Raw genomic sequence first — 16,487 nt, 5'->3', positions numbered from 1 at the left:
GGGTAGATCACCTGAAGTCAGAGTTCGAGACCAGCCTGGTCAACATGGCGAAACCCATCTCTACTAAAAATACAAAAATTAGCAGGGCATGGTGACGCGTGCCTGTAATTCCAGCTACTTTGGAGGCTGAGGCAGGAGAATCATTTGAACCCAGGAGGTGGAGGTTGCAGTGAGCCGAGATCACACCATTGCATTCCAACCTGGGCAATAAGAGTGAAACTCCATCTCAAAAAAAAAAAAAAAGTCACTCGGTGGAGCAAAAAGCTCAAAGTTGAAGGCCCAGTTCAATTACTAAAGGGCTGGAGGTCCCAGTCCAAGTCACGACCCTCCCAGCTCTGGCTCCAAACTACCCTGAAAGCGGCTAGATGACCCTAGCCCCAGGCTTACCAGGTTTTTGACCTGATGCTGGGTACTGGCCTTGAAAGCCACGGTTGGCAACTCATTCCGAAGGTAATCCAGCCATTTCTCCACAACCTCCTTGGGGACCAGGTCTGGGTTAAATATAGGAACGGATGGGGCTGGTAAGCAGAACAACACCTCCATGGTTCCCTCCAAAGACACCTCCACCCGTACCCAAAGCTAGGCCCACCTACCATCAACAGGTCTCCCAACTGGCCCTGTCATTCCCATCCAGTCCGCAGGTTGGAGTTAGAAAGGACAGTCTGGTCTATGGGATGCGTTAGCCCTCCCTGAGGGGGCCTCTGTTTCCTCAGGGAAAATGGACAAACTAGCTATCTGGTCCCAAATGTTCTCTTTCCAAAACAGCGCCAGGAGCATCAGAGATCCCCCAAATATTGTGTTTCCTATCCCCTCTCTGGATCATTCTAGGTTGGGCCAAATGTCAAAGATAACACTAAAAAGAATGGCTATCATGTGTGAAGTACTGACCATCATGTACCAAGCATTTTATCATTAATTCTTACAACAAATCTGTGAAGTTGGGATACCCATGGCCCATTTTACAGCTAGAGAAACAGGAGCTCTTGGAGGTGGCATGACTTATCCAGTGTCTCAGAGAAAAGAATCAGGACAGGTGGGGGGCTGAACCCCAGACATGAGTGACTCCTGAGACCATGTGCTCCTCTGCCCTAGTCTTTGAGTTGAGGGAGGAGGAACTCTCCAGGGTTGTCCAAAAACAGAGAAGGCTCAAAATGGCAAGAACAGGGGACTGAAAGGCAGACAGGCTTGGACTCCACACCTAACTTGTACCATACTCTGTGATACAGGCTTTGAAAGTCGGAACAAAAATTTCTACTTTGCATGACTATTATGAGTATCACTGAGTTGCTGGGTTCAGTGTCTGGTCCAAGCTAGACATTAAAGATGGCCTGCCCACCTTCCCTGTCACACCCAATCCTGCCTAACACCCACCAATCTTGTTCAAGACTAGGACCAGTTTCTTGTTGCCTTGTGCTCGCAGGACAGCCTCCTCCATTTGGAAGCAGCGGCAGCCTAATGGGTCTCTGGCATCCAGGACTTCCAGAATCACATCAGAGTATTCCACCACCTGCAGGGCAGAGGACCAGGGGATGAGGGCAGGGAAAGGATAGGGTGGCAGTGACGCAGGCCCGTGAAACAAAAATCTCCATCTCAGTCAGGAAAAAACAGAAATGGAGAGGAAAAAGGGCTGGACTGGAACCCTCCCCCAAAAGCCTGAAAAAATGGAACCCTGTACCTTACGGAACTCCTTGTAATAAGCCTTCCTCGTGGCCTCGTCATCCAGCTGAGGAAACATATTTAATTCCTGCAAAACTTCCTCCTAAAGGAGAAAAAAAAAAAGAGAATGGTCCAGGGGAGGAGGGGGAGAGAGCGAGAAAGAGAAGCAGGGCTTTGGAAACTACAGGAGGCTTAAAAAATCACGTGAGTCCTGGCCATCAGAGAAATGCGAATCAAAACCACAATGAGATACCATCTCAAACCAGTTAGAATGGCAATCATTAAAAAGTCAGGAAACAACAGGTGCTGGAGAGGATGTGGAGAAATAGGAACACTTTTACACTGCTGGTGGGACTGGAAACCAGTTCAACCATTGTGGAAGACAGTGTGGCGATTCCTCAAGGATCTACAATTAGAAATACCATCTGACCCAGCCATCCCATTACTGGGTATATACCCAAAGGATTATAAATCATGTTACTATAAAGACACATGCACACATATGTTTATTGCAGCACTATTCACAATAGCAAAGACTTGGAACCAACCCAAATGTTCAATGATAGACTGGATTAAGAAAATGTGGCACATATACACCATGGAATACTATGCAGCCATAAAAAATGATGAGTTCATGTCCTTTGTAGGGACATGGATGAAGCTGGAAACCATCATTCTCAGCAAACTATCACAAGGACAAAAAACCAAACACCGCATGTTCTCACTCACAGGTGGGAATTGAACAATGAGAACACTTGGACACAGGAAGGGGAACATCACACACCGGGGCCTGTTGTAGGGTGGGGGGAGGGGGGAGGGATAGCATTAGGAGATATACCTAATGTAAATGACAAGTTAATGGGTGCAGCACACCAACATGGCACATGGATACATATGTAACAAACCTGCACGTTGTGCACATGTACCCTAGAACTTAAAGTAAAATAATAAAAAAAAAAAAAAATCATGTGAGTCTCAGGCCACCAAAAAGTAGCTTTGACCAAACAATAAAGCTGGGAAGTGGAAGAAAAATGGACAGAACCCCATGGTTCATGTGTGCGCCTATGTGTATGTGCGTGCTCGAGCACCAGGTGGAGACCTGAGCGTGCACATGGGTGTGAAAGGGAGGGATGGAGGAGGGAGGTGTGAAAAAAACAATCTATGAGGGACACAGGATGGGGGAGGCATACATACTGCATGTCAGAAAAGGGAGTATGAGCTGGCAAGCATGTATTCTGTGTGTGAGACAAGAACACCTGCCAAAGAGGCAGCAAGAAGCCCTAGAAGGAAGATAACATCCCCTCACATATGCTCCTTTCTGTCTCTCAATCCTCTCCTCATACTCTCGCTCCCTCTCCCCCAACTCCATCTTCTGGTCACATGTAACTCTCCCAGCCCCTGACCCCACCACCAGCTCCAGTCTTTAGGCTCAACCTTGGGAGAGAGGAGCTCTCCAGAGGTGTCCAGTCACGGGTAAGGCTCAAAATGGCCCTTTATCTCCCTCTATCCCTCCCTCCCTCCCTTCCTCCGTCCCCACGGTTTTCTATCCTCTCTACACTGATTCCTTTGTTCCCCTCCAACAACTTCACACCCTTCCTTCTTCCCTTTCACAGAAAAACGGCAAAAGACGCTTTGAGCAAACCTATCCAGGGGCAAGGGCTGCACTCTTACCTTATGCTCAAACTCCTCCTGGCGTCTTAGGACATCCTGACAGTAGCTCTCGATGGTCCTGCGTTTTTGTCTTTCTTGCTCCCGGGCAGCTTGCTGCTTCTCCATCATCTCCTCAACCTAACGAGTGAACACACACTGGTACTGGAGCTGACTGGGTCTGCAGCCTAAGGGAGGGATGGGTGACAGAGGAAATGGCGTGACATGGCAGAGGTGGGAGAAGCAGGGCCCAGGGAGAGGGAAGATATGACATCAGGAGATGAGGGTTTGAGAAGAAGAAAAAGAGAGATGAAAGGAAGAAAAGAGTTGCAGAGAAAAGAGGGTATAAAAAGCAGAGAGAATGTATCCTAGGCAGGTGGAACCACTTAAGACCAGAAATGGAAAGAAGCTAAGGTCCTGGGATGCTTCATCATTTAAAGATAAGGAAGAAGGCCGGGCAGGGTGGCTCACGCCTGTAATCCCAACACTTTGGGAGGCCGAGGCAGGTGGATCACCTGAGGTCAGGAGTTCAAGACCAGCCTGACCAACATGGTGAAACCCCGTCTCTACTAAAAATACAAAATTAGCTGGGCGTGGTAGTGCGCGCCTGTAATCCCAGCTACTCAGGAGGCTGAGGCAGGAGAATCGCTTGAACCCGGGAGGTAGAGGTTGCAGTGAACCAAGATCACACCACTGCAATCCAGCCGGGGCAACAAGGTGAAACTCCATCTCAAAAAAAAAAAAAAAAAAAAAGATAAGAAAGAGGAAAAAGTGGCAAAAGAGACTGTCAGTGGCTAGTCAAAGAAGAAGAAAGACATCCAGGAGAGTGAGATGACAAGAAAGTTCACATGCTTCAAAGAAAGCATAGCCTCAAATGCTGAGCATTCCGATAAGATGAGGGAAGAACACTATTCATGAATGTGATGTCAGGGAAGGTGCTGATGAGGCCAGCAGGGGTAGTGTCAGCAGAGCAGTGGAAGCATAAGCCAGACAGCAATGGACTGGGTGGTGAACAAATGCAGACATAAATCCAGTATCATGGTAACCTCCCTCTCTCCTGGCTTCCACAAATAGCCTCATCAACCCTAACAACTCTTGCCTTTGCCCTTCCATTCAGCACTTCTGCGGACCTGGCATTCAAGGCAGGCCCTCTCTCTCCCCACCAAGGCAAAAAGCTTACCCTCTTCTTCTTTAATTCACCCTCTCGATTGGCATGATCATTGGGGTAAACAAAATGAGGTGCAGAGGGCACTTTGGAGGTTGCTTTCTTCCCATTTTGCTTTGCAGGCTGGCCACCACATAAGAGAAAAAAAACAGAGGTAATGAACCCATGGAAATCACCTCAAAAAGGCAGCAAGAAGCCCTAGAAGGAAGACAACATCCCCTCATAAATGCCCCTTCTATCTCTCAATCCTCTCATCCTCTCATCCTCTCACTCCCAAGGTGAGCAGCAGGAGTTACAGCTTCTCAGATAAGTGTAGTTGTGGGGACAAAGAAAGGAGAGAGGCAAAATGGGCTCCATCCCCAAAGATCTGCCCATCTGGCTGGGTAGAGGTCCTCTCTCCCATAGCTAGGCAGGGACTGACAGGAGACCGCTCAGAGGGGACAGGCAGCTGGGAAGGTTTCCCAAGGCCCAGGGAAAACCTTTCTAGATAAGTGACTCTCAAAAGAGTGGTCCTCAGACCAGCAGTAGCAGCAGCACCTGGGAACTTGCTAGAAATACAAATCATGGGATGCCATGCCAGACCTACTGAATCAGAAACTCTGAGGTGGGGCCCAGCAATCGATGTTCTCCCCCATCCTCCAGGTGATTCTAGAGGACTGGTTAAAGTTTGAGAGCTTCACCCATACTAAATTGTGAGAACCCAAGCCTTCTCTGGCCTATACCTTCTTCTCATTGCTCTTTCCCAAGCCTTACTTACCCACACCTTTCCAAGCAGGACCAGGAGATCCAGGAACCAAAGATGATGTTTTGGCCTCCCTCTTCTCCATAAGAAACAGGGACTCGAGAATCAGACAGTCTCAAATCCCAGTTGTGTTACCTTGAACCTAGGAACTTTCTCACGGACAGTTTCCTCAACTAAAACATGGGGATAATGATAATCCCTACCAAGGTAAATCAAGCACGAAGCTGCATATGGCTTGGGAAAAATGCTGCTGATTCTCTGCTGTGGCCACCCAGAGAGGGAGCGAAAGCCAGATCCACTGACTCCATTGTGGCACTCTATCCAGAGTCACCCAATATTTACTGGGTTTAGTGGGCCTCTCCCAGCACAAGCAACCTGTACTTGACCTTACCCTCAACAACAGGCATACCTTACCTGAGGGTAGGGCCAACTTATCTTCTTGTGGCCCTTGGAACCTTCACCTGGCTTTTTATTTTCTACAAAAGAAAAAAAAAAGAAAGAAAAGAGCCGTCATCCATCTACACGATATTTGTTGACACCTGAATCAAGGCCAGGCCACATTGGGAACCTAGCTAGGAAGCCTCAGATACCATGTCTGTCTAGATCCAGCAGAAGACAAGAGATGCGGACGGCAGCAATAGTATCAGAGAAGTACTGGATATAATATTTGCAACATTATTTCATTGCAAATTCAAATAATTCTGAGAGGAATTCTGTACAGAGAGTAACCTGAATATGTGCTTGTGACTCCTCTTTCCCCTAGAACTTCCTACTGGGGGAAACTCAACAATTTAAGTGCCAGGCTGAGGTGAGGGAGCTGGCAGCATGAGAAGGTAATCTAAGGAGTCCCAGCCCACTAAGCCTGGGCAGATGCCCTCAATATGTGGGGAAAGAACTATCCTTCCTGCTGACCCTGCTCAGGCCATTGCCTCCAAAGTGACTTGACCTACTCAGCCAAAATGCTGCCGCCTCCCTCAGATACAAAAAGGAGAGATCTACCACTTCTCCAATCATGGAGTTCCTAGCAAAGCCCAGGAACTTATGAGGCCTCTCCCCTTCTTCAATAAGAAGTCCCATCTCTCATCCCGTTCACAGTTGGCCTATTGGGAAGAATGGCTCCCTTTAATTCTTACCACCTTCATAGGGGTTCAAGGAATTCCTAGAGAGACAGGAGTTTCTGGAAGGTCAGGACATACACAAACAAATATATTATATGAGCAGCTCAAGAATACCACACAGAGAACAGGCTCCACAATCACATCAGTTGGCTCCCACTGCAGAGTTAATGTAGGAAACAGAACTTAAGTTCTACTGCAAATTCTTTTTATTTTGAGACCGACTCTTGCTCTATTGCCCAGGATGGAGTGTAGTGGTGTGATCTGGGCTCACTGCAACCTCTGCCTCCCGGGTTCAAGCGATTCTCCTGCCTCAGCCTCCCGTATTCGTATACAAAAATACAAATTTTTGTATTTTTAGTAGAGATGGGGTTTTGCCATGTTAGCCAGGTTAGCCTCGAGCTACTGCAAATTCTCAAGGAGAATCAAGAAGATACTTCAAAAGAACTGTGTGAGAAAAAAAGATTTCCCAAAACTTGACATTGAATAAAAATTCAAAAGCCAGGTGCCGTGGCACATGCTTGTAGCCCCAGCTACATGGGAGGTTAAGGTAGGAGGATCCCTTGAGCCCAGGAGTTCTAATCCAGCCTGGGCAACATAGCAAGACTCCATCTCTTAAAAAAATACACAAACACAGACTGCTTTAACAGTCAAAACTTAAGCTGGGCACAGTAGCACCTGCCTGTTGCTAGCTAGGAGGCTGAGGCAAGAGGACCACTTGACCCTAGGAGTTTGAGAACAGCCTAGGCAACATAGTGAGACTCTGTCTCTTAAAAAAATTCAATAGAAATAGTGAAAAACAAAAAAGACATCACTAACAACCAAATTAATAAGCTGGAAGACCAAAGGAGGGGGCTTACTTAGAGCAAAAATTCAAAGAAATGGAAATGATGAGCAAAAATATAAAAGAAAAAATGGACAACAGAGCCAAGAGAGCTAAAATCTAAACAACAGGAGTTCCTGAAAGAGAAAAGGGTACAAATGGAGAAGCAATAATTTTCTGAAATAACAGACGAAAGTTCCTTAAGTTGAACATAGGCTTGAGGTTTCAGATTGGAAAGACACAGGCAGCAGCAAGATTAACAACCAAGGCTGGGTGCCATGGCTCACCCTGTCATCCCAGCATTTTGGGAGGCTGAGGTGGGAGGATCGCTTTACACTAGGAGTTTGAGACTAATCCAGGCAACATAGTGAGACCTTGTCTATACAAAAAAAAAAAGTTTAACCAGGTATGGTGGCGTGCACCTGTAGTCCTAGCTCTCAGGAAGCTGAGGCGGGAGGACTGGTTGATCCCAGGAGTTCAAAGTTATAGTGAGCTATGATGGCACCATTGCACTCCAGCCTAGACAACAGAGACCCTGTCTCAAAAAATATATATATATATTAACAACCAAAAAGACATACCCTGGACACATCCTGATGAAATTTCTGAACTCCAAAGATAAAGGGATAAAATTCTAACCAATAGATCACTCTTACTATGTGAAGGTAAGAAAAAGACATTTTCAGGTGAGCAAAGATTACCACCTGTCTTTCTTTCTTTCCTTTCCTTCCTTTCTTTCTTTCGTCCCTCCCTCCCTCTCTCTCTCTCTCTCTTTCTGTTTTTTTTTTTTTTTTTTGAGACAGAGTCTCGCTCTGTCGCTCAGGCTGGAGTGCAGTGGTGCCACCTGAGCTCACTACAACCTCCACCTCCCGGGTTCAAGGAAATCTCCTGCCTCAGCCTCTGGAGTAGCTAGGATTACAGGCGTGAACCACTGTGCCTGGCTAATTTTTTTATTTTTAGTAGAGACGGGGTTTCGCCATGTTGGCCAGGCTGGTCTCAAACTCCTGGCCTCAAGTCATTGGATCACCTTGGCCTCCCAAAGTGCTGGGATTACAGGCATGAGCCACCACGCCTGGCCCTGTTTTTCCTTTTGGATAAAACTACTGGCAAAATAAAAATTAAATCAGTATAAAGATCCCAAGCTAAAGGAAACAAATAGTGGTGGGCAGGAAATCTACTAAAACTTATCACTGAGGCCAGGAGCGATGGCTCACAGCTATAATCCCTGCACTTTGGGAGGCCAAGGCGGGTGGATCACTTGAGGTCAGAAGTTCAAGACCAGCCTGGCCAACATGGTGAAACCCCATCTCTACTAAAAATACAAAAATTAGGAGTTTGAGACCAGCCTGCCCAACATGGTGAAACCCCGTCTCTACTAAAAATACAAAAATTAGCCGGGTGCCTGACTTGAGGTCAGGAGTTTGAGACCAGCCTGCCCAACATGATGAAACCCCGTCTCTACTAAAAATACAAAAATTAGCTGGGCATGTTGGCACGCGCCTGTAATCCCAGCTACTCGAGAGGCTGAGGCAGGAAAATTGCTTGAACCCAGGAGGTGGAGGTTGCAGTGAGCCAAGATCGCACCACTGCACTCCAGCCTGGGCAACATAGCAAGACTCTTCTTAAAAAAAAAAAAATTAGCCAAGTGTGATGGCACATGCCTGTTGTCCCAGCTACTCAGGAGGCTGAGGCAGGAAGATCACTTGAGCCCAGGAGGTGGAAGTTGCAGTGAGCCATGATCACACCTGCACTCTAGCCTGGCCAACACAGTGAGACCCTGTCTCAAAAAAACAACAAAAAAAGGATTCTTAAAATCCAAGAAGCATATCATAAGGAAATAGCTCAGAACTGAAATACCAAATTATTTCAACAAAATCCAGGAATCAAGTAATGGGGGTTGGAAAAGCAAAAGCATGAAAGCATGCTAAAGGTTTCATTTTGAAAGGGTAGGTTACAAAATAGTCATTATTTAACTTTGGTAAAGTGATAAATACAGAATTAATTATGTTTGATATAAATATGAATACAATTACCAACATAACTTTAATTACCAATAGAGGATTGTTTAAAAACTTCATCAAGTTAGCAAAACACAAATAAGGGAATAAGAGGAAACAAAATAAATAATAAATATAAAATAAGATGGTAGAGAGCCGTGCACGGTGGCTCACACCTGTAATCCTAGAACTTTGGGAGGCTGAGGTGGGCAGATCACGAGGTCAGGAGTTCGAGACCAGCCTGGCCAACATGGTGAAACTCTGTCTCCACTAAAAATACAAAAATTAGCTGGGTATGGTGGCAGGCACCTGTAATCCCAGCTACTCGGGAGGCTGAGGCAAGAGAATCGCTTGAACCCAGGAGGCGGAGGTTGCAGTGAGCTGAGATCGCGCCATTGCACTCCAGCCCGGGTGACAGGGCGAGACTGCGTCTCAAAAAATAAATAAATAAAAAATAAGACGGTAGAAATCTGACCAGACATAAACTAACAAATGTGAATGGATCGAATTTAAATAAACACAGTTTAAATAAACACAAAACAGACCCCCAGTCTCCTTTCTTCTAAAGTACTCATGTTGCAACAACAACAACAAAAAAATGTGAGGTTTGGAACGAACCGGGTCTGGACATTTTACTCAACAATTTCCATCTGCCTAACTTCCCTGGAAACTGAGTACCTGCAATGGATACAAGCACACAATGAAAGAAAATACATCACTTGGAGAGAAAAAGAATGTGCTTCAGAGGGGAGAAGAGAAGGGGGGAGGGAAAAAGGAGAAGGGGGTGCAGTCAGTCATCCCTCCCAGCACTCAGGAGCCTCTGCTCATAGGTTTTTCAACAACTCCAGAGAAAAAACAGCTACCATTTTACAACCAGCAGACATTCTTACTCTGGCTCAACTACCTAGCTATATGACCTTGAAGAATTTTTTAAAACCTCTCTGAGCCTCAATGCATCCACCAACATCATCTAGGCCTAAAATCACCAATTCATCAGTACTCAAAAGCAGATCTCTGTATTCGTTAATCCCTCATCTCCCATACTGTCACCCACAGATGTCCCTGTACAGCCACTGACTTCATTCCCCTCATCCTTCCTCTGCCGTAGCATCAAATTTCCCACAACATTCTCTGAAACTCCCACCTGGGTGATCAGCACTCCCCCCTAACAACCTCTCCCTGGGATCAATTCTCCAAGCTCCTGCCTTGATACTTGGCTCTCCCAAGGACAATGCTTCACTTGCAGCCCTCTCAAAAGGTGGTTGTTGTTTTCACTGGCACATGTTTATCCTGGGGTCAGTAGGTAGAGAACGTAGTCGTCCAGACTCACCAGTGCCAAGCTGAGACTATTTTTCCCTCGTTAAAAAGAAAAGAAAAAAAAAAAAAACCAGATTTGGTAGCTCACGCCTGTAATCCCAGCACTTTGGGAAGCCAAGATGGGAGGATTGTTTGAGCTAAGCAGTTCAAGACCACCCTGGACAACATAGAAAGACCCTCGTCTCTACTGAAAAACAAAAAATAGTGGGGCATAGTGGTAAATGCCTGTAGTCCCAGCTACTCAGAAGGTTGAGGCAGGAGGATCACTTGAGCCCAGGAGGTCGAGGCTGCAATGAGCTATGACAGCGCCACCACACTGCAGCCTGGGTGACAGAGTGAGACTCCATCTCAAAAACGTGTGGAGGGGGATAAGATAAAAACCCTGCTCTTTTTGAGGCCCCAACTAGGCTGCTATGCCTGTCATCTATGACTTACTTTTCCTCATCTATTGAAGCACCTGGTTCATTGCTTTTCTTTTGACCCAACTCCTGCCACCAACAACCTGGGTGACTTTGGAGATCACTGGGCAACCCTTCCAACAATCTAGGTTTCCCACTTCCTTGACATCTTCATCTCCAAGGATCTCCACTCAATCATAGCCACTCACCCATCCATTCCTGTGGTTACACCTATGGGGGAACCACCTGCAACTGCTTGGACTTCTGAAAGCAGTCTCAGACACCCCTCTCTCCTATCTTCAAGCTCATTTGTCCAACCTCCTAGAGACTTGAACGTTCTACTCAGTTCCTTATTTGTCAGCCATCCTTCTTCCCTTCCTGTCCAGCTAGCATCCCACAGTCTGTTATTACAATTGCACTCCTGCAAAAAGCCGCAATTCCTTTGCCTCTCCATTGCCCTACTATGACATCTTTATCAGTGTTTGATAACTGACCAGCAGGCAGACAAGGCAGGCAGGCAGGCAGGCAAGTTCCATGGAGTATACACCTGTGCCACCAACACCAATAGTTGTAAACTTTTTTTTTTTTTTTTTTTTGAGACAAAGTCTCGCACTGTCACCCAGGCTGGAGTGCAATGGCGCAATCTCGGCTCACTACAACCTCCGCCTCCCGGGTTCACGCAATTCTCCTGCCTCAGCCTCCCAAGTAGCTGGGATTACAGGCACACACCACCACATTCGGCTAAATTTTTGTATTTTTAGTAGAGACGGGGTTTCACTACATTGGCCAGACTGCTCTCGAACTCCTGATCTAGTGATCCGCCCGCCTAGGCCTCCCAAAGTGCTGGGATTACAGGCGTGAGGCACCTCGCCCGGCCAGTTGTAAACTTTCTAAGTGATAGAACACTCCCCCCTTAAAAAATAACCACTCAAACATGAACAACAGCGGCCAGGCGCAGTGGGTCGTGCCTGTAATCCCAGCACTTTGGGAGGCCGAGGTGGGTGGATCCCTTGAGGTCAAGAGTTGGAGACCAGCCTGGCCAACATAGCAAAACCCCGTCTCTACTAAAAATACAAAAAAATTAGCCAGGCGTGTTGGTACACACCTGTAATCCCAGCTACTCAGGAGACTGAGGCTGGAAAATCACTTGAGCCTAGGAGGCGGAGGTTGCAGTGAGCTCAGATCACACCACTGTACTCCAGCCTGGGCGACAGAGTGAGACTCTATCTCGAAAAAAATTAAAAATTTAAAAGAATGCACAACAGTTAAAACTGCATTTGAACACTCTTTAGCACTCCTCGAAAACCTTCCCAGACTTAATATCATTTGGGTCCAAGATATCCCTAGCCCAGAGTGCAGACAGCTGCACCACACGGTACCTCCCCCCATCTTTCCCAGCAATCATCCCAGTTAGTCTGATCATTAATTGCAATTTACCAGTGAAGGTCTTGGTTTTGTGTGCACATAGGAAGTTTTTCTATTTAATTTTTACCATTTTCCTCACTAATGTAAATGTGTAGAATTATTCTTTATTTTTAACAGGTGATAGTCATATGATTCCAAAACAAAAAGTGTTATTTTGAGAGGTCTCCCTCCCATGCTTGTCCCTATCCATTGCAGTCCCCTCACTGCCACAAGAAACCACTTTATCAGTTTATTGTGTATCATTTTCTTTATGTAAATAGCAATACATATTCTTATTTCCTCCCATTTTCTTCCATAAAAGATAACATACTGTAGTCCTGTTGGCCAACTTCTTTCAGTTAGCAAATCTGAAGATCTTTCCATCTAATAGTCTTTCCACACAATACAGTTTTTCCATATAATCTTTCTATACAATACTTCTTTATCTTTTAAACAGCCAGAATTCTTAAGTATGCATATATCTTACTTTATTTAACCAGGTAATTTTTGTCTTTTCCATCACTATCAATATTTTTATCATCTAGTATTAGATGTTCCTAAATAAAGTATAATTACCACCTTTCTTGTGTTACTTATAAATATGATTATTTGGTCGGGGATGGTGGTTCACGCCTGCAATTCCAGCACTTTGAGAGGCCAAGGCAGGCGGATCACTTGAGGTCAGGAGTTCGAGACCAGCCTGGCCAACATGGCAAAACCCCATCTCTACTGGTAACAAAGCAAGAGTCCATCTCAAAAAAACATAAAAAATAAAATAAAATAAAAGTATGATTATTTGCTTTTGGTATTAACAGTATGATTCTTGATGACATTTTTATGATTATATAAAAAATGTATTTTTTTCCCACCAAGCTGTCCACTGGCAGGGCCAGTATTCACACAGAAAACAGAGCCACTGGGTTGCACAATCCTCATCCAGCCTGCCCAGTGCCAGTGTGCTATCCAAATGTTATCATTTTCTTTTCTTTTTTTGGTTTTTTTCTTTTTTTTTTTTTTTTTTTGAGACAGCGTCTCACTCCGTCACCCAGACTGGAGTGCAGTGGCATGATCTTGGCTCACCACAACCTCTGCTTCCCAGGCTCAAGCGATTCTCCTGCCTCAGCCTCCCAAGCAGCTGGGATTACAGGCACGCTCTTAACCACTAGTACAACTTATGGTACCAACTGATAGAGAAAAATGTTAGGACATGTCGGGGTTACAGGCAGTGTGATATGTTATTTATCGCAATTCACCTCAGATCAAGTCACTTAACCTTGCTAAGCCTCAGTTTCCTCATCTGTAAGTTAAGAATGGGGCATAATGGAAACATTCTCTTACAAGGAAGTCAGGAGGACAGCAATGATACCATATGAAAAAGATCCAGACTGAGTGATGTGAAACATATTCAACAGTTTTTAAAAGTTGCTGTGAAGGCCGGGCGCAGTGGCTCATGCCTATAATCCCAGCACTTTGGGAGGCCCACGCGGGCAGATCACTTGCGGTCAGGAGTTCGAGACCAGCCTGGCCAACATGGTGAAACTCCATCTCTACTAAAAATACAAGAAGTAGCCTGGCATGGTGGCACACACCTATAATCCCAGCTACTCGGTAGGCTGAGGCAGGAAATGCTTGAACCCGGGAGGCGGAGGTTGCAGTGAACTGAGATTGCACCACTGCACTCCAGCCTAGGTGACAGAGCGAGACTCCATCTCAAAACAAAAACCAAAAAAACAAAAAGTTGCTGTGAAATTCTATGAATATTCATTAAAAGCACAGGATTGGGAGGGGTGGTAAAGGAAACTCACTGTGTCTAAGTTTCATCATGATGACCAGCTTGAAAGCAGATAGGTTCAAATCTGCTTGCTCTCTTCCTGTCAGAATGGGAGAAGAAGCAATTTGGAGACAGCTGGGAACCACAATGCCACAAGCCCCCTCCTAAGTCCCCTAAAGGTAAAATGTTAAAGAACATTATGAGGAAGGCGTAATAATTAGGAAAACTGGGAGAAGCTGGAGCTAAAGCCGCATGTGGCTGAGTCCACACAGAGAAGGCAGTGTCATACTACCCAAAGGGAGGAATAGGTCTCAACCTCATCCCGGGTGGAGTCAGTGGCTCAAAGCCACTGGGCTTTGAGCCCAGTGGGATCAAATGGGGTCAGATAGGGTTTTTGGTCTTTATTCCTCCACACGGTAGTGTTATATTCTAGGTAGGGGACTAGTGCTCAACACCTCCACACTGAGGGGAAAGGGACATGCAAGGATGGTCTATTTCTATATGGGGTGATAATAGTGCCTCTTTTCCCAAGTAGGGGATTCCATATCTCATCTACCCTGGGAGAGGTGGTGGGGAAGGGCGTAAATAGATCCCAGGAGTCTACCCTGGGGAAAAGGGGCCTGAGAACAGGGATTCTTACCTGAGTGTCTATATGGACTGAAATAAGTACAAAATCTTGGAGGAGGGGGTAAAAATCTGTGCCTGCATATGCCTGGGGTCTATACCTTGGTGATGTGGGTTGGGGGGATTGCCATCTGTCCCTCTACTCTGGGGTGCAGAGAAACTGGGGAAACCCACAAAGTGGCTGTGTGCATCTCTGCTGCATGGGAAAAGAATCACAGATCTGTTTATCTCTAGATTGTGGGGATGGGTCCTGCGTCTCTTTACCCTGGAGAGGACTGTGGTACAGGATCGATATGTCTGATTCCACAACTATGCAGCTTTGAATAAGCGGGTCTGCACCTTACCTGCAGTGAGCTATTCTGGACCCTTCTATGGGAGGTGGACTGTGACAGCTGTCATCTTTTATGCTGGTTGAAGTCAGCGGCATACTAACACTGAAAGAAATAGGGGCTCTGGTTCTCTGCATGGGTGGTGTGTGGAGGGGGCTGGCAACGCAGCTATAAATTAATAGATCAGCCCTAATACTTGGGGGTAGGGGCGTCTGTGATTCTACCCTTGGTGGAGAGAAACAGATCTGAGCTCCACTACCTTGGGTAAAGGGGAGAGACCATACGCACTGAACTGCCAGGTAATCAGCGATGTCACTCCCTCTCAACATTACAGGGAGGGAGACCTGCATATCTGCTCCTTACAGGGTATCTCCTTTGCTTCATTTAGTGATTCTAAATCTTTGAGGGAGGTAGGGGAGGTAGGGGGATGATCTGTGTCTACCTCAAAGGGAGAGGAACACATCTGAACCCCTCTACCCCCACGGCCCCTCAAGGGGCAGCCCTCACTGTCTCTTCATGGATTAAGGTCTGTTCCTGTTTGCTTCGAAGCACGTTGGGTGCTTCGAAAAATTACACATTCGGTAAAACGGGGGCTACGGAAGTAGGGATCAGGTCTGATTCTCCATAATGGGGACTCACTCCAACCTAAGAGGAGGGGGCAATCAATCAGCTTAGTTGTCCACAGGCTGAGGCCTGTAACCGCAACCACTCTGGGGACGGGTGAGTTGGGGAGCGATACGGAGGGCTCTAGGTTTACGCGAATGGGGAGGAGGTGCCCTCCCTCTGTATATTAAATGTTTCTAAGCTCCTCTATACTGGTATGGGGGCAGATACATCAAAGCCTCTGTCTGTCCTGAGGAGGTGCCTCGAGGCGGCTGTCTAGAGCCAAGCCAAGGAAGTGCCTTAAGTCGGGAGAAGTCTGCACTGCTCAGCTGGGTGGAGGGAGATGTCTCTACACGGCTGGGGTGGATGTCCCCCATGCCTTTGGTGGGTCGACTCCAGTCTATACAGGGTGAATGCAGAATGGAGCCTCACTATCTTGAGGACGATCAACGCTTCACCACCCAAGTGAAGTTTGTGCCTCGCTACACAGTGTGTCCCGGGTCTACACCTTTCTAGGTGGGATGGGGCAATGCTCCTCTCCCGGCAAACTCCACTCCGCGAAAAGGCAATTCGGCGCGTCTCCACGTGTGCCGCGATCCCTGCCCCTCTTCCGGGCCCTTCTACCCTGGAAGGGATCCGGCTGTTTACCTCTCTATTCCAGGTTGGCGGGCATCTCTGGTTTCACATCCAATAGACGATCCTAACTGCCCGGCCGTCTAGGTAAGCGCACACTGTGAGAAAAGACGAAAGAAGTTTCTTACCTACACTTCCGGCGGGGATCTGAGAAGCGAGGGCAACAAGACAACTCGGTTGGGTGAGCAGAAACTCTCGCGCAGCTAGGCTCCGACTTCCGGATCCCAGGCCGGCGGCGCCCGACTCCGCCCACCGTGCGGTCT

At 46.7% G+C, this 16,487-nt stretch overlaps 1 protein-coding gene across 11 annotated transcripts in view; it reads right to left on the bottom strand.

Annotated features, from left to right (window-relative positions):
- Positions 1-16,465, bottom strand: part of GNL3L (G protein nucleolar 3 like) — a 91,143-nt gene extending 74,678 nt beyond the window's left edge. For 3 of the 11 annotated variants that reach the window (XM_063721424.1, XM_063721426.1, XM_024240477.3), the window contains exons 1-8: positions 16,353-16,465; positions 14,070-14,135; positions 5,625-5,686; positions 4,484-4,591; positions 3,328-3,444; positions 1,676-1,759; positions 1,372-1,507; positions 388-491 (exon numbers count right to left, since the gene is read on the bottom strand). In XM_063721424.1, coding sequence (XP_063577494.1) covers positions 388-491; positions 1,372-1,507; positions 1,676-1,759; positions 3,328-3,444; positions 4,484-4,591; positions 5,625-5,686; positions 14,070-14,088 — 630 coding nt within the window. In that variant the 5' untranslated portion in view covers positions 14,089-14,135; positions 16,353-16,465. Of the gene's footprint in view, positions 1-387; positions 492-1,371; positions 1,508-1,675; positions 1,760-3,327; positions 3,492-4,483; positions 4,592-5,624; positions 5,687-14,069; positions 14,209-15,003; positions 15,094-16,239 lie in introns of those variants that run through there. The other 8 variants (XM_054544628.2, XM_024240479.3, XM_063721428.1 and 5 more) reach the window with 7 other exon arrangements.
- Positions 16,466-16,487: the final 22 nt, after the last annotated feature.

The sequence above is a fragment of the Pongo abelii genome, chromosome X (genome assembly GCF_028885655.2).
Source record: "Pongo abelii isolate AG06213 chromosome X, NHGRI_mPonAbe1-v2.0_pri, whole genome shotgun sequence".
NCBI lineage: Eukaryota > Metazoa > Chordata > Mammalia > Primates > Hominidae > Pongo > Pongo abelii.
Note: the sequence above shows the minus strand (reverse complement) of the source record. Positions and strands in the feature narration are given on the sequence as shown.